At 36.2% G+C, this 23,025-nt stretch overlaps 1 protein-coding gene across 8 annotated transcripts in view; it reads right to left on the bottom strand.

Moving 5' to 3' along the window:
* Nucleotides 1–23,025, bottom strand: part of NBEA (neurobeachin) — a 678,339-nt gene that overhangs the window by 210,245 nt on the left and 445,069 nt on the right. For all 8 annotated transcript variants that reach the window (XM_042998658.1, XM_042998776.1, XM_042998897.1 and 5 more), the window contains one exon: nt 14,345–14,488. In XM_042998658.1, coding sequence (XP_042854592.1) covers nt 14,345–14,488 — 144 coding nt within the window. The remainder of the gene's footprint in view (nt 1–14,344; nt 14,489–23,025) is intronic.

Here is a 23,025-nt window from a genome sequence, read left to right as displayed (position 1 = left end):
TCCCAAGCAGACTCCATGCTGATAGCATAGAGCCTTAAGAAGGGATCTACTGAACCAATAGTGAGATCATGACCTGAGCCAAAATCTGGAGTTGGGTGCTCAACCAACTGAGCCACCCTGGTGCCCCAAATGTAATCTATTTTTATTTAAAAAAAATTTTTTTTAACGTTTATTTATTTTTGAGAGACAGAGAGAGACAAAGCGTGAGTGGGGAGGGGCAGAGAGAGAGAGAGGCAGACACAGAATCCGATGCAGGCTCCAGGCTCTGAACTGACAGCACAGAGCCCGACATGGGGCTCGAACTCACGGACTATGGGATCATGACCTAAGCCGAAGTTGGATACTTAACGAACTGAGCCACCCAGGTGCCCCAAACGTAATCTATTTTTAGATTGAGATGGACAATAACCAACCATCCCCATAATACACTGGTTTCCTTAGATTATTGTACAAAATTATACACGTGTTTAAGAACCACATCAAGGTCTTCAGATCTGAGTAAAGCTACCTGTGGTAAAACTCAACACAGTCTGAAATGGAAACAGAAAGAATGGAGCCCTCTATATAAGAGCAATAGAAAACTGCATTTTGACAAAATATTTGTTCATCATGGTAGAACACCTATTTCTGCACTAATATTATCTAGCATCTCATCTTATTTAGCATGTTTATAATAAATACTTTTTAAATGTACCAAGAGATAATCTGATAGGCTCTAATTTTAACCTACCATTTAGGTTTTCCAATATATTTGTAGAACAGATAATTTTTTCTATAAAAAATAAGTCAACAAAAACCCGTGCATTTTCCACAAAGGCAATGAGTAATTTTATAGGGAAAAAAACTTATAAAGCATATATACGCTAAGTAAATTTTAACTGAGTTATTTTTAGCACAAAAATTTACTAAGAAACAGCGATCGTTTTAATGTTCATTGTGCTCATTTGTTCTGTCTTTTGATTCACTAGGTGATCCAGATGAGATTTGTGTTTCTAGTTATATCACATTTAGTTCAACATATGGAATACATTTTTTACTTTCTGGAAGGGTAGTGACTCTTTTATGGCACGAGGATATCATTTAATGATTGAGAAGAGTAAATTCCTACTGGACTAGATGAGTGAATAAACCAGAGGAGATGATTTAAATCTATTGGACCAGGAGGACCAAGTCTTTGTACCCTTGGGTGGAATAGGGCCTAGCCTTCATGGGTGCATGTTTACTGCAGCCTTATAATATATTTCATATATGTGTTTAAAAGTCTATCCTCCCATTTGGCATAAGCTACTTAAAAAAAAGGGTGTTACCTTCTTCCTCTAACACAGTGGCTGTTGCATGGTATGCAATATATCTTTATGGAATTGAAAATAGAAAAAGAAATACACCATTATTGCATGTGTATGTACTAGTAAAAAGACACTTACATTAACAGATCACACCCTTTACATTTTTCTGGAATTCATTTCAAGTTGTGCTTTAAAAATATGAAAGACACTGCATTTTAGAGAAAACATAAGTAAAAGATATGCTGAAAACCAACAAGGGTTATAATGTAATTGGTCATTGTAGCTATGTCACATGTATACTATTATTTTTTTTAAATGGCATAATGTTATAACTGCCATAGTTTTCCTACTAAGTTGTTCCCTCCTTATAATTTAAATGCTTAGAGAAACATACTTAACTCAGCATCCATTCATTCATTCATGTGGTCAACAAAAATTATTCACTGTTTTGGGTACTAAGAGAGCACAGACTAAAGCATGAGACATGAATTTTACTCAAGAGCTTATAGTACATCGTAGAGGTAAGAAATATATACACGCGGTAATGACATAAAGGAGAAAAGCTATCTAAGCATTGTTAAAGCACTTTACATGAATTGATCTCATTTGTTCCTCATAACAACAAACCTATGATATACAGGAACTGCTATTGTGTCCATTTCACAGATAGAAAATGAGACGAAGTGGTGAAGTAATTTAGGGAAGGTCATACAACTAGTAAATGGTAGAGACAAGATTCTGCCCTGGTTATCTGACTTCAAAGTCAGGGCTGTTATGTATACATGCCTCCCAACAAGGAAGGGACAGAAACAAAAATTCCATAGACATTCACTGAACCGTGATGGTTTCCACGCAGCCTTTTTTGGGGATAGCTGTAATTGGGACAGGATGATGGCAATGGTATTTGAAGTGAGCTGTAATGGATGGGTAGGATGTGGACAGATGGATATGAGGGGGAAGAGCATTCATTGTAAGCAGAGCAGAAGAGTTTGAACAAACACACAGCTGCAGTATGTGTACAGGAGAAGTAAGACTGGCCAGTGATTAGGACGTGTGAAGGGGGAGGGACAGTATGATGTGAAACTGAAAACACATACCAAGTTGTGAATGTGAGATGTTTCAGGTTAAGGAATCAATGATGAAAGCTCAGATATTACAGTGTGGCACGGTGGTGTTTATCCTTTTTTTGTGGTCACACATCTTGTTGAGAAGATGATTAGATATATGGTTCCTTCCTAGAAAATTCGCTATGAACATCTGTCCACCTGCTTCGGTAATAAATGAAGTATTCATATTTTGGCGAAAAATGAAAATTTGTCATTTATCTTGATGCCTTCCTCCATCTGAGACTTTTCTGCCTCTGCATTTGTCATTATCTCTCTCTCTTTTTTCCCCCAGTTTCAGAAAATGTATCTTTCATCCTGTTCAAACCAGTTACTCACTCTACCTGGGGTTTGGTCCTACCCTCCCTGCCCCCCCCCCCCCCCCCCCCCCGGGCTACTGTCTTATCTTTGTCCCTGCCCTCCTTTGTTAAGTTTCTACACATCAGCTTCTCCCTCTTAGTTCTCCACCCCTGTTCACTCCTTTTGCCTTCACTTTTATCCTCTACTTAGGCCACAGTGGCAGAGGAGCACATGTGAATTCATGTGTTAAAAGCTCAGAAAATCTATCCATCAGTCCAAAAAAAAACCCTGCATAACACTGTATATTTAAACCCAGAGTTTTCCAAACACATTTAGCGATACTCCCCCCTCATTAGCATATTTCAAAATACCTGTGTCCTAAGGAATATCAGTGTGAAAAATGTTGAACAAGAGGAGAATTCTTTGACTTCTAGAGCATACTGTTCTTTATTGTTCTCCTAGTGCCCGACTTCCTTGTTGGTATCCTTGGTGGGCTATGACTTTGGCCCGCTGCTCTTCTCCATATGTATTCTCACTTTTCTTGGGTGATTTCAGTGTTTTAATTATAAACTCTATGTCCAACATTGGCTCTCAAATTCCAAACCTTGACGACCGTTTGAAAATGTCAGATAGCCATCTGACCAAGCTAAACCAATCATCGTCATTCTCCTCTCCCCTAAAACCTCGCATCTTCGCATTCCCAAAAACATTTAATAATTCCTAGATCATTCCCTCTCCTAGGCCAGGTGCCCCTCGTTCTTACTCCTCACAACCAGCCCATTATCACAGTCCCTGACATATTACCTTCTAAGTGTTTTTTTTAAGTGTCCCCTTCCCTTTTCTGCCACTACCAGTTTAAACTCGGTTCAGGCTCTCATTGCCTCTACTTCGGACAACAGCCTTTTACCTCAAGTTTCGGCATCCTAAAACCATAAGCTACACAGTGGCCTGAGTGATTTCTTTCAAATTTTTTAAATTGGATCTTATCATTTCCATGCTTAAAATCCTTCATTGTCTCATTGTGGCCTTCAGGATAAAAACCCAGGGTCCTCATGGCACATAACGTTCCCCCAGGAGCTTGTTAGTCTCAACTTCACAAACTCCCTGCCTCATACATTTACCTGAATAATTTAGAACTACTGTAGTTTCACAGGGAGGGTGATATTTTAGTATATAATTGTTTCCACTGTCTGCAATAACAACCCTTTAAATCTTTTGAAATCCTTTACTTACGTTTCTGGACTCAATACAGGAAACACCTATTCTAGGAAGGCCTTCCAGAATCTGCATGGTAGTCAAGGGTCCTGTTTTGTGTTATTGTTGTTCCCTTTGTATATCTAGGTTGCTGCTGTTTTTCATTGTGTATGTTTCCTCTAGACTATAACCTCCTTGGAAGCAGAAACTTTAATCGTTATGTGTCTTTTTACTCCAAGCACCCACCATAATATCATGCATATAGTAGATATTCAATATTGATAATTGTTTTGCTTGGATGACCACATCCAACCTCAATCAAGTTGGGATCTGGCATCAGAGAATAAGGACCCAGCAAGTCCTTCCAGTTCTTATCTTTACTATGTGTGATGAATTTTGAAGTTTTGTATTTGAATTTATTATTTTCTCTTTTATTTTATTTACAAATAATGTGGGTAATAATCCACATAGTTGATTTGCTTACCCACAATGGGTTACAACTTAGAATTAAAAACCAAGCAAACACTGGTTTATATATAATGGAATAGTGAAATGAACAAGGGCTTTAACAGAGGCAGAAAAATGGGTTTAAATCTCAGCTTATCTCTTTGCTTGTAATGTGATCATGAGTAAATACCCCAATGTCTGAACCTCTAATTTCCACACGCTAAAATGAACTATGCTACCTAATTCAGAATTGAAAGTTACTGCCTATGGTATTTTTTTCTTTCAATAAATTTTAATTATGTCTCCCAGCTTCATGTGCCCATCCACACATATCTCTTTACTACCTATCAAACTCATTTTTCTCCCCAGAAAACTGGTTGGTGAATTGAGACTCCTTCTAGCTCAACCTTAGATAGAAGATTTTTTAAGAAAGTTTTTGTGATACCTGGTTCTTAACAATCCTGTTTTGTATACAATTGAACTGTAATGAGGCTACAACTAAGCAGTTTTGTTTGTTAGTGACCTAAATGAAGGAAAAATTCAACAGAACTTTTGAATTAAAAAAGCATAAAACATTGCAATCAGTCATCTTCTGATCAAGTAAATGCCTAAACATTTTAACTGGAAAAAGATACAATACAAAAAACAATATTTAGACAGGCAACTCAGTCTGACTTTCCCTTCCTTTTTGGTGATGAAAAGTTCTACACTTATATTTATTGGGCTGATGATTTGAACTGATGGAGCAGCTTCTACTGTGATAACAACTTACAAATTGACCACCATGTAAATACTTGTCCTTAAGTACCTTCTGCAGGATGTTACTCTGGCGCTATAACACCAAGCCATGGAAATAAAATAATCAAATAAATAAAATATTTTCACTCTGCAGAAAAACTTACTTGTCCTTTTGTATATTACGGCTTTATTTTTTTTTAATTTTTTTTTTAACATTTATTTATTTTTGAGACAGAGAGAGACAGAGCATGAATGGGGGAGGGGCAGAGAGAGAGGGAGACACATAATCAGAAGCAGGCTCCAGGCTCTGGGCCATCAGCCCAGAGCCTGACGCGGGGCTTGAACTCATGGACCTCACGGACCGCAAGATCGTGACCTGAGCTGAAGTCGGACGCTCAACCGACTGAGCCACCCAGGCGCCCCTGTATATTACGGCTTTAAATGCAGTGGCAAGATCAGTTTTTATATAATGTTTGTATTAGTGCTAAATTCTTTTGGAGAGACCACCGGAGTCCTCACAGGTGTGGCAATGTGCGATGATGAATACTCATCTCTTCTTCTCCAAGTCGCTGACATCCACAGTTTGGCAGTAGGAACTTTTTTTGTTTGTTTGTTTATTCCTCCAAGTGTGACAGACAAGATGACCCATATATTTCCAGTAGGTGATTAACGTACTCATTCACGTACTTTTTAAAAAACACAGCATAGGAGAGTTTAGTCCCCTACATGTAGGAGAGATCTGGTCTACTGATAAGTTAGTTCAGTTCTTTGTCACCTCTGCTTTTCAGGTTGGGAATAAATATAATTATAAGTCTGTAGAGGAATTACTTTATGGGAAAGTCTCTGTACAGAGAAACAAGTAAAAAAAGTAGGTTTCAACTAGAACTGTATTAGGAAGAATAGGCATTGTTGTGGTTTGTGGAACACTTGCAGCATAACAAAGGATGGTTTCTTAAGAAAAGATGGGAAAATGCTATATATTATTTGAATCATGGCTGGTGAACTACTAAATAATAGTTGAATTTGTCTTTTTATTATATTTTAAATTTACGTAGTTGGGCTAGCAGGATGTGTTATAATTAAGAGTACCTTAAAAGCATTTTTATAGACTACATGGTGGAAGGAGACATACATTTTTGGAAACAACAAAATATGGATTATAGCAAAATGTTGTAGACTCTAAAATGACCTTGTAGACATTGCAAAAATAATAAGGAGAGAGTAGAAGGCTAGGTAGTCAAGGTAAAGCTTTTATTTATTTTTACAACTCTTTAACTGAATCAAAAAATTGAGTTAGGAGTTTAAATATTTTAGCTTTTGTAGGCAATGGGCATGTGTTAATGTTGTGTCCAAGAGCTCTGTGAATTCTGTGTTTGAAGCTGAACGTGAACCCTTTGGGTATACTATTTATGACTAGCAAAGCAACTTCCTAATTCAAAGAGAGAGAAAAAAGACTTATAAAGACTCATAAGGCTTTTTCAACATCAAATGCTTTTACTAAACAATATTTTGATGAGTTAAGTGTGAGTGAGTCAGGGACATATGGATTAAATTTCCCTTGAAATACACATGGGCTTAAAAATTAAGGGGAAAATACTGAGCAAAATGCATCTTAGAGAATCCAGAATGTTTAAAAGGCATTTTCCCCCTAAATACAAATATCAGATCGATTCTAGTTAGACTCTGTAACTAAAACTACATAAAATAAATATGGAGAAATCTTGCAAAAAATACTAGTTTTGTTAGGGAAATACTGTTCATATTTGAACTGTATTGCATGGAGTAGTTAGGCTTAAGCAGATATGGTATGAGTTTATCTGTTTAACACTGAACTTGTTCCTTCTGTAGTATGTTCTCTTATTCCATTAAACAATTATAATAAAACTTTTCTGTGTGTAGGTTCAAACTTTTTTCTTTTTAAATAACATTTCTCTGAAAAACTCTTAGCTTTTTGAGTTCCTGTTGTTCCTGTATTTTTATTATATTTTTCTATAATCTTGAGTTTGTCCTCCTTGTATGTTGTATATTTTGCTTTATCCACCTTTCTTAGCTCAGTTTTTAGGTAACGTTCAATGTATATAAACAACTTTTGCCTCTGGTATCTGGACATCCCAGGTTAGAACATTGGAAGGCCTACAGTATATATCTGATCATCTTTAAAAAAAATGTTTATTTTGAGAGAGAGAGGGAGAGAGAGAATCTCCAGCAGGCTCCAAGCTGTCAACCCAGAGGCTGATGTGGAGCTCAAACTCATGAACCGTGAGATCATGACCTGAGCCTAAATCAAGAGTCAGATGTTTAACCAACTGAGCCACTCAGGCGCCCCACTTATCTGATCATCTGAATTGTCTACTTTCACTTATTAGGGTAGACATATTTTATGGGGTAACTTTCTGGTTACTGAAGTTACTGAGAGGTAGTGGTAGTAGTGCTAATCCTGATGATTTGTTTTCTATCAGTCTCTGAGTCCCAGAGTTCTATCTCCTAAATATTTAATAGATGTTAATGAGTAAGCAAATCAGTTGGTGTGTGAATGTAAGAAAATAGAGACTTAAGGAGGTAGGAATGGTCAACCTTAAAACAAAGTCTAAGCAAGCTCCCCTCCAATTATTTGATATCTGCATTCACCATGAATTAATAGAATAAAGATAACAGAAAACAGACCAAAAATTTGACCCATTAACAACCAGAAAAATAGTCTGAAAAGGTACTGCCCTCTAAACATCAGTGAAAGCATACTTGGGAACTGTCTAGGGCATTAAAGGGGGGTGTCCTGCAGGGAAGCTGACTGTCATTTAGGAGAACCTCTTACTGATTACATCCTGTTTCTCTTAGTAGATGTTCTCTTCATTTCTATATCTTTTTCATTCTTAAATTTACATAATGCATTTTTTTCTGAGTTATGGATTCTGGACTTTGGTGTGTGGTATGTGGGGTGATTGTGTGTGTGTGTGTGTGTGTGTGTAAAGGATAATAAAATCTATCACTTTGAAAAAGCCACATAAAAATATCCAACTTTCATATTCTAACACTTTTTCCCATGTTGCCAGTTTTCTATACTAGTTAACTCTTTTTAAGTATTCAAAATAAGAATATAATCCTTTGGTTATAGAATATCTTTTCTGTGCGATAGAGAAAAAAATTTTTTTTTGATTAAGAGTCACAGTGGTATCTTGACTTTAAAAATGGGAGTCTTAAGAGACATTTAGTTAAAATGATACAATTAGCAAAAACTGAACGGAAGAAAGATTAGTTTAGTCTTTACCCTGAAAAAGTCAACTGATGAGTTGAGTAATCTGAATGATTCAATTAGTATGAACAGATGATCTGAATAATTTAAGTCCCAAACACTTAATTCAAATAGCTCAATTGTTTTTTTGGTTTTGGTATAAATTAACTAGATAATAATCTATAGTTATTAAACTAGCTCTCTAGTTTATTTCAACCTACATAAACTTTTTCTTTTCTTTAATTTTTTAATGTTTATATATTTTTGAGATAGAGACAGAGCATGAGTGGGAGAGGGGCAGAGAGTGAGGGAGACATAGAATCTGAAGCAGGCTCCAGGCTCCAAGCTATCAGCACAGAGCCCTATGCGGGGCTCAAACTCACAGGCCATGAGATCATGACCTGAGCCGAAGTCAGACGCTCAATGGACTGAGCCACCCACGTGCCCCCTACATAAACTTTTTTCAATGGGAACACTTTTAGTGCAAGTAATTGTGTTAGATTTCTTCCCGGTTCAAAGATATATGGGATATGGTCACTATATTTAAGGAATTTGCAATCTAAAAGGAAAAAGAAAACATACACAAAAACATCTTGTATTGTATCAGTATCTTAAGAGTGATATAATCAAAATTTCAAGGAGTGGCTATAATAAAAAAGACAGATAATAATGAGCAGTAAAGATGTGGAGAAATCTGATCCCCACACACTGGTGATAGGAATGTAAAATGATGCAGCCACTTTGGAAAAGAGTCTAACAGTTCCTCAAAAAGTTAGAGTTATTATTTGACCTAGAAATTTCATGCCTAGGTATATACTCAAGAGAAATGAAAACACATGTTGGCATAAAATGTTGTATGTGAATGTTCATACTGTTAATCACAGTAGTCAAAAAGTGGAAACACACCAAATGTCCAACAATTAATGAATGGATAAACAAAATGTGAAATACCCATTCAATGGAATATTATTCACCATAAAAAGGACATGTATGCTATTACATGGATGAGTCTTGAAAACATAATGGTAAGTAAAATAAGCTAATCACAAAAGACTACATATTATACAATTATATTTATACGATATGTCCAGAATAGTCAAATCTATGGAGACAGAAAGTAGATTACTGGTCCTCTAGGCCTGTAGAGGGGGCATGGGAAATTGGGTGGAATAGCCAAAGAGTGTGGAGGTTTCTTTTTGTGTGATGGAGTGTTCTAAGATTGTGATGATGGCTGCATGACTCTGTGAATATACTAAAAATCATTAAATTGTGCCGTTTGAATGGGTCAGTTGTATGGCACGTGAATTATGTCTCAATAAAATTGCTACTACACAAAGGTTATCGGGTGACAAAACTGGCCAGTGAATACTTCATGAAGTGTTTAAAATACGTATAAAAAATAGGTAGAGATTTTGATAAGTGATACAAGGGAAGGTGTAGAATGGAAAAATGTGAAGGATATTTCTGGTTAAGAAGTTTGGATATTGGTGTAGGAATGGATGGGTGGATTATTGGTAAAAAGAGCTTACACAGATAAAACATTTTTTTGATAATTTGCAGAACTGACGAACCATAAGTGACCATCATCAACATGAACCCAGAATTCCCTAACTTTGCAAAATGACTAATATTTGTAAGTAACAATAAAGAAATCTGTACAAATTCCAAATCTGTTATGGAAAATATTTGTATTTTCACTCAGTGTATGTGACAGAACTACCATCCTAAAAAAAAGGAGGTACGTTTTATCAGTGGTACACAATTCTATTGTTGAAGTAAATCATTCACTTGTCAATTCATATAAATTTGAGTTAATCTTAAATTTCAGTTAACTTAATAATTATTTGAAGAAATAACTTGGCAAAGTAAGTTTCAAATTAAAATGTATATCGGGGTTTTAGATTAAAATCAGTTAAATTATATTAATTAATTACAATGTTTTAAGTAACAATATAATTAGTAAATTGAAATTTTTAGTTACGTATGGAATCTTAGGTGCTAATTCACTTTGGTGAATCACTACAAACTAAAAAAAGCAATTAAAATAAAGTTAGGTGTTATTAATATAATAATTACTTAACTGATTTGCATACTTCTATATTATAATTATATTAGCCACTTGCTACAATGCATAATAAATTGAGTAATTAATAATCACACACATTTAACTTGCCTCTTGAGATGAACAGCTTGGGAAGAAAGGGAACTAAAAAGTGAAACAGAAAATTGTATGACATTTAAAGCTGTAAAATTTGTGGACCATTTTATCTTTATTAAAACTAGAAAACTCCAAATAAAATGGGGAAAAAAAGGAGTCAAAATTTAAATAAAATTGTGCTAAAAAATACTCTACCAAATTTTCTTAACTTACCGGAATGATTTTAGAGAACTGATATATAAAACCAAAATTAATTATTGGGCATATTCATAGACTTCTAAATATAGTATAATGGACCAATGTAAAAATTGAGGTATAAGCTGAGGATCTTGTTTTGACATTATTTTAGGAGAGTCTTTAAGTATATACACATGCATATTTAAATATAGTATTTGGTATATTTCAATTCAAACCGTAAACTATGTATTTAAGAGGAAATACATTATTTTATTTACTTTTTAATCTTACACAAGCAAATTAATCTGCCTTGGCCTCTAAAGCCTCATTTGTAAAATTAGGGTAATAATAGTATCTAGGTCATAGGGTTATTGTGAACATGAAATAGGTTACTGCATATAAAGCTCTTTGAACACCGCCTGGTTCTTAGGAAGCCATGCTAGCTGTTCTTTTCTTTTTTTTTTCTTTTTATAAACAAAAACTGAACCTGTCTTTTAAGCCACCAAATAGAATTAATCTTAACCAAATTAGTACTTTCCTTAGTTTTCTATTCTAATTAGTGTATTTTTTTTCTTGGAATTTAACTTGACTCATAAGAAATATTGCATATTGACAAATTATAATGCATGGTCTCCTCATTTGTGTGTCTATCAGCAAAACAGGGCTTTGTAAGAACAAGAAAATGAATTAGGCTAATCGGCAGGCTTAGGTTTACCATTATTATTATAAAAATGGTGCCTTCATTCAACGAAACTCTAAAATGTAAGAACTCTTAAGTACTTGTATATTTTTGAAGGTACATTTCTTACATTACTGATATGCAAGTCCTATCACTAAATCATGAGAAGATCAACCTGTAATTTTTAATCCCAGAAATGGAAAATGGGCATTTGTTATCTTACATAGTATTTCCAGACAACAGTATCAGATTATACTAATTTTAGGATGTCCTGGATTTTAATGAGTGTACATCTCCTGTGACACAGAAGCACTCTTTATAAAGGCAGCTTAGCACTATTTGGATATATAGAACTTTAAGTTATATACAAGAAAGCCACTATTATTTAATAAATTTTAGTTTTTGAGACAAAGACAACCAAAAAGCTACATATTTATGTGGTCCACAGTTTTATTAACCTCTTAAATCTAAGAATAGCGGTTTGTAATTAACTTCTAAAAATGATTTCTCTGTGACACTGTAACTATCCCACCAGTCTAGATAATAAACAGGCTTCGGCATTTACAAGATGAACCTATATATACCTATATATTATGCAGACTATTTCTGTTACCTTTACTTCTCCCTTCACAAAACATCCATCCCCTCCTTCTTTTCTACTGCATTCAAAGCTCAGTGTCACATTCATGGATTGCTGTTTTAAAGATGAACATTACTGACCAGATCAGGGATCAATATTTTAGGACAGTTTGTAAGATTTATCGGACACAAGCATTCTGCAAAAATAGTATGAATTAGAACCAGGTGGAAATAGATAGGAGTGGATCTGCTCAAAGAAAAATCTGTTTAAAAGACTGAAGTTAGAAGAGTCTTGACAGTGAGTTGGTCAAGAGCCACACAATTAGGTGTTTAATTTACTGCAAGCATACTTTCATTGTCCTGTAGGTATTTTAACTTAATGTGATTTTGGGAATTTTGTTTAAAGTATTCATTAATAGGGGCTCCTGGGTGGCTCAGGTCGTGATCTCATGGTTCATGGGCTTGAGTCCCACGTCAGGCTCTGTGCTGACAGCTCGCAGCCTGGAGCCTGCTTCAGATGCTGTGTCTCCCTCTCTCTCTGTCCCTTCCCTGCTTGTTCTCTGTCTCTCTCTGTCTCTCAAAAATAAATACAAGTAAAAAAACTGTTAATTAATATTAATAATTACTCTAGCTACCATTAAAGGAGAGAAACATAAAGAAGTTATGAGTCTTTATTGGATTTTGCCTCTGGTAGTACAGGGAAAATCTTTTCATAATAAACTTCAGGGTACCAGCCAAATTTGTATCAACTAATTAATTACTTTTATAACGGAGAGTCTAAACTAAATTGTATAATTATTGAACATATTTATTACCATATGTGAATGAGGAAAGACAACACATTATCTAAAAAGGTAACAAAACATGTTTATAAATTTTCTCTACTTCTTTAGGATCAAGAATAAGACCGGGAAAAGAGAAAACAAATCTTTGGGAAAAAGAAATCACAGACTTCATTTGCTTAAACTTCCAAATGGCCTCAGAGTAAATCTTTGAACTAGTAAAACAAACCACAAAAACAACAAAACCAAAACTTCAACACTTACCTAGGAATTCAAGGCAAACATTTGTTCACAGACTTAGGATGAGTTCCAAATGGAACACGTAATTTTTATGATACAGAAACGTCAGTGACTAGACTAGGTATATGCAGGAGCTGGCATTAGAATAACCTTATTAAACATTTTATAGAAAAGGGAGAATAATGTGCCACCTCTAGTTTACAATTAATAAGAACACCTCTGGGAAAAAGAGAAATCTCTAACTGGTAGAAAACATCACCAGGGGCTTTCTTTTTTCTTTTTAATTAAAGCTTATTTATTTATTTTGAGAGAGAGAGAGAGAGAGAGAGAGAGGCAGAGAGACAGTGAGAGAGAATCCCCAGCAGGTTCTGTGCTGGTGGTGCAGAGCCCGATGTGGGGCTCCATCCCATGAACCCTGAGATCATGACCTGAGCCAAAATCAAGAGTCAGATGCTTAACTGACCGAACCACCCAGGTGGCCCTCACTGGAGGTTTTCATAAAGCATGCCAGATCATTTTCAGCACACTTCTGGAAACAGAAGTGCTATTTTGTAAACAGAATGATGACTACAAGTCCACTTCTCCACTGGCACCTGCCTCCCCACCGTGGTATGGACTGAAAATACAGAATTGAGGGAAGACTCAGCCACTTTTTGACTCTAAAGCAGGAGTTTTTCACTTGAGATCCAGGATATGATTCTATGGACTGGTTTCCAGGGGTCAGTGAACCCTCTGAAATTGTGTACAAAATTATATGTGCACCTTCGTGAAGCAATCTGTTTTCATCAGAGTCTCAAAGATGGTTTAAAACCCAAACAAGGGTATAGGCCAATACTCTGAGATATCTCTATCCCACATGGTCATGGCAGGTACTGCTCTGAACTCACCTTAGACCAGCATAGGACAAGATGAAAACTGAGGGCAGGCAGGTGAAAGAATGTGGGGGTTAGCAGTGTGGGGATAGAGAAAAAAAAAACAGGAATGGGGAGGGACATTCCCAAAAGTGACAGCAGGGAAAAAAATGGCAAATTCGATGGTCTCACGGCTGAGGTGGCTGTTCTTCACAGTCGTTAGCATGTTGGAATCACATGTATGTTGATGAGTCTAGCATTCTGTCCCCCCTTCCAATTATTCAGGCAGTTAGAGAGGACAATTTATGCTATACACTATCTCACATTAAATGTTGCTCCTCATTACAAAGAGAGTAGGTACGGTATTCAATTATTAGTAGTAAAATACATATTTGTTTGGTATGTACTTTCTTCTCTCCAATACAAGAAACGAGATAAAGTAAATGATTAATGTTCACGAGATTCAGCCTCGTTCCAACCACTGGTACAAACTCATTCACCAGGAGACAGATCTCCAGTTCAGGAACTTTGTGTGTATTTATCACTCATAACAAATAGAAGAAAAAAATTTATACATTTACCTGCAAGATTGTCGATTTCTTTCTCCTGCAGCAAGCTGACTGCATCATCATCCCCTTCCAGCATAAGTTCTGTCTCTGCGTTCTGATTCACTATTGCTTGACTTCTGAAGGTTTTCTTGGACTTTACCACATCTTCTTCAGTGCCTAATCACAACCAAAATAATATGGGTGATCATGATTGCTTGGCTTTTTGTATAAAAAACAACCTATTACTTTCTTATAATTTTATGCTGCACTTACATATGACTTCACAATTACAGAATTAGAGAACATTTTCCCCTTCATCTGGTTTGCTTTCAGAATAGCTTTGAGAAAGGTGGGGGGTGTAATCACCTACCCTCATCTCACAGATGAGGAAGCAGGCCGAGAAAGTTCATGTCTCGTGGAGACCTAGGAGTTGGCCTAGGAGAAAGGACTCTACAGACGCATGTCTCGGGGCTCTAAGATCACCATTTTCTAGAAAAAATCTGCACCTCCCCACAAACTTGGCTTTCTGATACATAAAAGTACACAATTCTACACAATTGTACTTTTGTGTGAATTGGATAATCATTAGACGAGATCATTTTTTTTTTAAATTTTAAAGTTTCTCTATTTTGAGAGAGAGGGAGAGAGTGTGCAAGTGAGGAAGGGGCAGAGAGAGAAGTCCAAGCAGGCTCTGTAGCCCAAGGCGGGGCTTGAACTCCTGAACCGTGAGATCATGACCTGAGCTAATAACTGACTGAGCCACCCAGGCACCCCAATCAGATCATTTTTGAAAGTACAGAAGTATGAAGAAAACAAGAACGCATCCACATCTGAAGAGAGAAGTGGTTGCCACTGGGAAGCTACAAACAGGTGAAGTTAGGACTAGTACAGACATAAACTGTGCTGCACAATTGCTATTAACAGTTAGTGAAATCAATAGTTTTTCTAAACTGATAGCCTTATTTTGTTATATAAAATAGTATAGAAGGCCAAATATATAAAAACAAAGTAAGTCAGAAAAATTGAAATACAGCCAGAGCTGACCTAGCATTAACATGGCAATCAGTTAAGGTTACAAATTACAACGCATTTGAATCTCTCATGGATCTGATTGCGTAATGGATATAATTCAGTATTTAAATTTCTACATTATATTAAAATATCTTAAGAACAGCCACTTCAGCCACCCGCTTTGGCAGGTGATGATGACTCAAATGATCTGAATAGCAAGTAAACTTATATATATACATACATACACACACATACACACACATATATATGTGTGTGTATGTATATATATGTAAACATACATATATTTTAGCTATCTATCTATATAGATAGCTAAAAAATATCTCTATTTCATATCACTTGAAGGAGGAATTTCTTCTGGAATAAAATGTAATTTAATGTGTTCTAGCTCTAATATTAGCATATAGGCTTCAAGGAAGCAGCATTTCCTGGGAAAATCCCTACACGTCATTAGGCATGGTGGAAATATTCCTGAAAATGGGAGCCTAATACACCACTCCTGCATGGTGGTGTCACATCAGAGTTCTAGGGGCTGTTATGATGTTTGTGTACATGTGAAATAACTCTCCAAACCTTATCACACCTTTGGCCAAAATTCTCTACAGTGAACAATTAACAATACTTTTGGTCCATTCTCCCAGCCTCAATATAGGACTTTGGATATTAATAGTCCATTAATGTCCGTGATATCTGCTCGACCATTTCCTCAGAAGTACATCTAGCCGCTGTAAAACTTGCATGGGAAAAGAGCTAGTCTTTCATTGCGACTTACACACTTGTTTCTGTCAGCGACTCAGAGCAAATTCTGTTTGCTTAAAACGTTAATAAGTTGGCTCAAAAGGAGAGCCAACTTTGGAGGAATAAAAAACATACGGGGAACACGGTCATGTCATAATAGCACTGTAGAATGTCACTGTCAGAGAGGTACAGTCTGTTATCCTAGCTCTTACTGGATAATGGCAGTTAGAACAGCGTAAAGTAATAGATTTGTTAAAACATATTTTGATAAATACTTCAGAAACAAACAATATTATTACATATTGATGCTACGTGGGAGGTGAGAGGAATTAAACAGGTTATATGTATATTCTTTCACAGGCCCACAGATGATTCTTACTTCTGGAATAAAAGCCTGAGGACTGATTACTGAATGCTCCAGAATCTTATCTTAATTTTATTTGGTTTCTTGGTGATATAAAGCCAGTAAAACAGAACTCTTCTGGGGGTAGCTATCTTTATAACTTGTTTGCTTCTTGGGTAGTAACTTAATTTGAGCAACTCAGAGCTTGCATCATCTGAGAACAAAAGACGCAAATCCAATGATTAATAACCGAGAAGCCATATTTCTATTAGACATCTGCAGTTGGATATTCCTAATTCCACATTTCCCTAACTGAATGAATCATCTCTGGCTTCTCCAACTCTCCCTGTTTTGATACACCCACTTACTTAAGCCACAAACCTTGGGGGTCATCCTGGAAGGTGACTGCCATGGCCCCAGCTCAGGCTCCTGTTCTTTTAGACTGGAGGTCTTCAATAGCTCCCTTATTCACTCTATCCCCATGTTTTTGTCAGAGTGATTATTACAAAGCAAAAATAAATTGATATTTTCCTGCTGAATATTGTTTACTAACTCCTCCCAATCAACAACATTCAATGCAAGTCTTACATGATAGGAGTCAAAATCTAAATTCCTTGGGGCGCCTGGGTGGCTCAGTCGGTTAAGCGTCCGACTTCACCTCGGGTCACGATCTCGCGGTCCATGAGTTCGAGCCCCGCGTCGGGCTCTGGGCTGATGGCTCTGAGCCTGGAGCCTGCTTCCGATTCTGTGTCTCCCTCTCTCTCTGCCCCTCCCCCGTTCATGCTCTGTCTCTGTCTCAAAAATAAATAAACGTTAAAAAAAATAAAAAATAAACTCCTTAGCACAGCTGGTCTAGGCCTTTTATCCTCATTACCAGTTTTGCATTATATTTTCTTACTCCCCCATCACCATTACTGAACCAGTTATAGCTTCCAAAATACGTGCTCAGACCTTTTCACCCAGGGCTAACATTATTCCCTCTGTATGGTGTGTTCCTTCATTCCTCCTTTGTTGGGCTAATTCCTATTTGATCTTTCAAATTACCTCCTTTAGGTGCCTTTCTTAGCCAACCACTCTGTGCTTTCACAGCTTACATAGAACTCAACTACACTGTACAGGTGTTAATCTGTTACGTGTTTGCCCTTTCCATTAGATTATGGCCTTGTTTCTGCAGCCTCTGCGCCTGGTACCCAGGGGACATGTAACAAACATTCGCTGAATGAGTTCAAGTCTACCCACTCTGTGTTCCCTTCTCTGATTTCTCTTATTAAAGAAAAAAAAATATTTATTCATATTTGAGAGAGACAGAGACAGTGCAAGTAGGGGAGAGGCAGAAAGACAGGGAGAGAGAGAGAGAGAGAGAGAGAGAGAGAGAGAGAGAGAGAGAGAATCCCAAGCAGGCTCTGAACTGTCAGTGCAGAGCCTGATGCTTGGGCTCAAACTCATGAAATGATGAGATCATGACCTGAGCTGAAACCAAGAGTCTGATGTTTAACCAACTGAGCCACCCAAGCACCCCTCTGATTTCTGATTTATTTATTCATTTGTTTGCTTTTTTAGAGAGAGAGCAAGTGCGAGCAGGGGAGGGCAGAGAGAGAGGGAGAGAGAATCCCAAGCAGGCTCTGCACTGTCAGCACAGAGCTCGACGCTGGGCTCAAACTCACAAGACCATGAAATCATGACCTGAGCTGAAATCAAGAGTTGGACACTTAACCAACTGAGCCATCCAGGCACCCCTCTGATTTCTCTTATTTCTTTCTTTATTATTTATGGGGGGGGGGCAGGAGAGGGGCACAGAGAGAGGGAGAGAGCAGGCTCCAGGCCCAGGGCAAAGCCCAAGGCTAGGACTCGATCTCACTCCCATGAGATCATAACCTGAGGGAAACCAAGAGTCAGACGCTTAACTGACCGAGCTACCCAGGCACCCCTCTTCGCAGATTTCTTAAGCTAAGTTTGTGTGCTTTTTCACTTATGCTTCCCCCACCCTTGCAAATCCTACTATTGGAGTTACAGGTATCGGAATTGGCTGTTGGCTTGTTGTCTCCACACAGCCCGAAAGCTCCTTGATCACTGGCAACATGTTTCTGTCTTTGTCTTCTCAGTTCTTAGCACACTGCCTGACACAGAGTGAGCCCTCCTAAACGCTAAACAAATGGATGAACTGAGACGTAAACGTCACCTCTGGATATTTCTTAATCTGAAGATCCTAAGATTTCTCAGAGATTCTGGTTGATCTGCCTCCAATTTGGGGGCAAACTGGAGAATCTGTGTATTTACACAAAAGGGAACTTGGTTCTTTACATGAAATAATCAATTAAACCCTTTAAGTATGAGTCAGCCTGATAAAACATGTTTTACCTTGTACACAATCATGTTTAATCTGCTTTGTCATTAAGAAAAATGCTTTACATTACTCTTGTGTTACGAAAATCTACAAATAAAATAAATGTAGTCAAAGGAAGGTAAACTCTGAAATGCATATTAAGCTTTCAATTTTATCATCTCTGGTTTTAAAGTAGTAAAACAATCATGCCTTTAAAAGATATAGAGTAAACTAATCTGTACCAACACACGGAACTTGCCACCCCTGTTGGAAGTGTTATCAGTCTGTAGCTCAGTAAACTTCCTGATTTTGTGGTATCGCACCAAACATTTATCTAAATTAAAGTGTACAAGATCCAAAGGTGCTTTTCAATCACAATATCTTTTATGAATTAGAGATTCATTCATCAAAATTACAGGCAAAAAGAGGTAAGGTCTCAAAGGGCTGTCTCATTACAAGGCTTATAAACACTGTCCTTGGAAAGAATTGGTTGAACACCCAACAAATCAAAATCTGATTGGGAAGAGAATTTATTTGAGATCATCTGCCTTCAGAAGACATGTTGGACTGAGTGCACTTCTTGGCCTCTTTAACCATTCATCAAGAAATTAACAAGCAAATACTACAAACCACAAGAACTCCCTACTTAGATTTGAAAATGTTAATTGTGTGTAAAATTGGATAGTATATGCATATATACTTACTTTCTAAGAAAACATCAAAATGCCATAAGTTGGGAAGGTTCAGAAACAAAAAAATGCCACCAAATTATAGATTAATCCAAATCCAAAGTTACTCTTACATTATTTTCCACATTGTGTTACAAACAACAACTACAGGAAGACATTCTATACCCATTAGATTTCTTAGTAAATATATATGTTTGAAGCGCTGTATGTGAAAATGTTATCTAATGTAGAGTAATCTGTTATATGAACCTAAATAAAGCATCTCTTTCATTAAATTTATTAAAATTTTTTTTAACATTTATTCATTTTTTGAGAGACAGAGACACAGCATGAGCGGGGGAGGGGCAGAGACGGAGGGAGACACAGAATCCGAAGCAGGCTCCAGACTCTGAGCTGTTGGCACAGAGCCCAACGCGGGGCTCGAACTCACGAACCGTGAGATCACAACCTGAGCGGAAGTTGGATGCTTAACTGACTAAGCCACTGAGGGACCCCTCATTAAATTTATTAATAAACAAGATCCATGTGAAACACAGGATATTCTAAAACCGAAGTAACAAGAGAACTAAAATGTTTCTAGAATTGTTTCTAAACTTTCATATTACTACTATAATGTATTATCATTAAATATGTTAAATATAGAAATGACAAATTGAAGACATTCACTTATCTTAATAATACTCAGAGAATATGTCCATCTGGAGAGTCAGGACAATCTAGGCAAAAGAAGTTATTTCATTTACCCATCACGTCCTTTTTTAAATTATTATTGATAAATATTAACAGTTAATATAAAGAAAAAGAGCATATTGTAGTTTGTTTCAGAAATTATTTGATGAATATTCTATACAGCTCTCTAAAACATCTATACTAACAAAGATAAAAAGTAATTTACAATTGTGGTTTATATACACAATGGAGTGCTACGTGGCAATGAGAAAGAATGAAATCTGGCCCTTTGTAGCAACGTGGATGGAACTGGAGAGGGTTATGCTAAGTGAAATAAGCCATACAGAGAAAGACAGATACCATATGTTTTCACTCTTATGTGGATCCTGAGAAACTTAACAGAAACCCATGGGGGAGGGGAAGAAAAAAAAAAAAGAGAGGTTAGAGTGGAAGAGTGTCAAAGCATAAGAGACTGTTAAAAACTGAGAACAAACTGAGGGTTGATGGGGGGTGGGAGGGAGGGTAGGGTAGGCGATGGGCATTGAAGAGGGCATCTTTTGGGATGAGCACTGGGTGTTGTATGGAAACCAATTTGACAATAAATTTCATATATTGAAAAAAAAAGTAATTTACAGCCATAAGTAAGCTATAAATTATATATATGTGACTAACACACAGAGAAAAGATATAAACCCGTAATAAGCCAATTTTAGCACAGCATCAGCTTCTTACCAGTTTTACGCTATTATTTATTTTTCACTGAGTACAGAAATATGGCTTTAATTTGTTATTTATTAAAAATGATATATGCATGTGTTTATGCATCTATTTACCTATCTAATGTAAATCTACTATTTAAGAATACAATTTCAGTATTAATTGACCTGCACAATTAAATACATGATCTATGACTCATGGTCTGCCCCCTACTTATTTAACCTCACTATTTCATTAGTTTGGTATCTTCACATCTCATATCCCCCAAGAATTGGATGTGTCTGGTCCCAAACATGCAATACTTTTTCAAGCTTTTAAATCTGACATATGTAATTTCTTTCACATGGAATTCTCTTATCTGCCTTGTCCTTCAAGATTCAGTTTAGTTGATTACTCCCTTTTCTGTATAAGCTTTGTATCTAACAAATTAGTCAAAATATATTATGATTTTTTGGTATTTTCTGGATTCTTTCATTTAGGTGTTATCCTAATAAGACTTTAACTAGATATGTGCCAAATACCAAACAAAATGGAAATCAACAAACATTTGTTGAATGAGCACATGAAAATATAAGCATAATTCAAATAGTAATCATTTTTTTATATGCACAATACAGAAGTCACTTGACTCTTCATGTCCTTATAGCTTCCTCAAAAATGAAGAACCTGGGCTATGAGGTTTGCGATTCTTACTTTATTTTTCCCCTCTAACATCTATTAAGAGCATATTTTAAAAACATATTTAGACCAATCTCTTAACTTCAGTTTCTCAACCTGTGAAGGAGGAATAGGTATCGATCAACCAAATTCCTATAGTATTATTGCAATGTTAAAATGAGACAGTGGATATTAAAATACTTTAAAATGTGTGAAGCTTATTTATATAATAAGGTTTCAAAAATGTTTGTTAAAATTATGGTAAAATAAAAAATTAACAAGAGAGTATTAAAAGAGTTTACTAAGCATATAACTTAAAATTGAAAAAGAATACAGCCAGTATTTTATTGTGTATAATAATGCTTTTAAGATTTATGTAAAGGAGGGGGGAAAAAAAAAACTAGGCTGATGTGAGGATTAAAATTAAACAAAAAAAAAACACCTCAAGATAATTCATGCATGTAAGGTCTTAGCAGAATGCCTAACAAACAACAGGTATTCAACAAATAAATGTTTTCTTTCCTTCAGTTGGGATTAATCTTCCCTCTGCCATGCTGTCATTACTCTGTTTATATTCACTAAAACACAGTATGAGCCTTCAACTCCTCCATTGATTAGATGCTCCCTGAAGACAGGAAGGAGGGCCTGGAGACAGGTGCCATGAAGTGTTTGTGAAAGTCAATGGAATGTAAACAGCTTACATTAAAAACTGTTTTTCCCCAATAACCATAATATTCATTTAAAGACATTATTAAATAAAACTACATAAGCATCAATGTATTTGGCATGCATTTGTGATTTTGTATATTGGTATCTTTAGAATGTAAGTATTATTAATATCTTAGACATTCGAATGAAAAGAACAGCTTTCTCAACAAAGTTAGCATCAGAATTTGCTTTAGAGTATTATGTATAGATAATGCACGTAATATATACTTCTCCATCACTGGAAGAGAATGGGCAGAATGGAAATTTAGTATCATTTCAATTTCAGCTAAATGTAACATCAGGAAAAATTCTAATGTTTCTAAACATCTGGAAGTCAATTTTGCAAGATAACATTCTTTTGTGAAAGAGAAATTCTTTCCAATATACACCACTTTACAATATTTCTGGCTTGTAAAATGTGTTTTGACAAAATCTACTCTTATGTAAATAAGATAAAATGCTTCAATTCGGGAGTGCCTGGGTGGCTCAGTGAGTTAAACATCTGACTCTTGATTTCGGCTCAGGTCATGATCTGAGATTGAGCCCCGCATCGGGCTCAGCACTAGGCATGGAGCCTGCTTACTATTCTCTCTTTCTCTCCCTCTCTGTCTGTCTTTCCCCTCTCCTCCAAAAAAAAAAAAAAGAAAAGCTTCAATTCGATGTCAGTTATACCTCAGTAATAAAAATGTGCTGCAATTCATTTTCAAACCTAAATGCTTTTAGAAATATTAATGAGGTATTAATTTCTTGGAATCTTGTAAAACAAAGATTACATTTCCTCATTAAAGCTGAAATCAGAGCACAAATACTATTATAGAACAGTGCTTTTAGTAACTTTAAG

Source organism: Panthera tigris, chromosome A1, assembly GCF_018350195.1.
Source record: "Panthera tigris isolate Pti1 chromosome A1, P.tigris_Pti1_mat1.1, whole genome shotgun sequence".
Taxonomy (NCBI): domain Eukaryota; kingdom Metazoa; phylum Chordata; class Mammalia; order Carnivora; family Felidae; genus Panthera; species Panthera tigris.
This window is presented reverse-complemented; position numbering and strand designations above follow the sequence as displayed.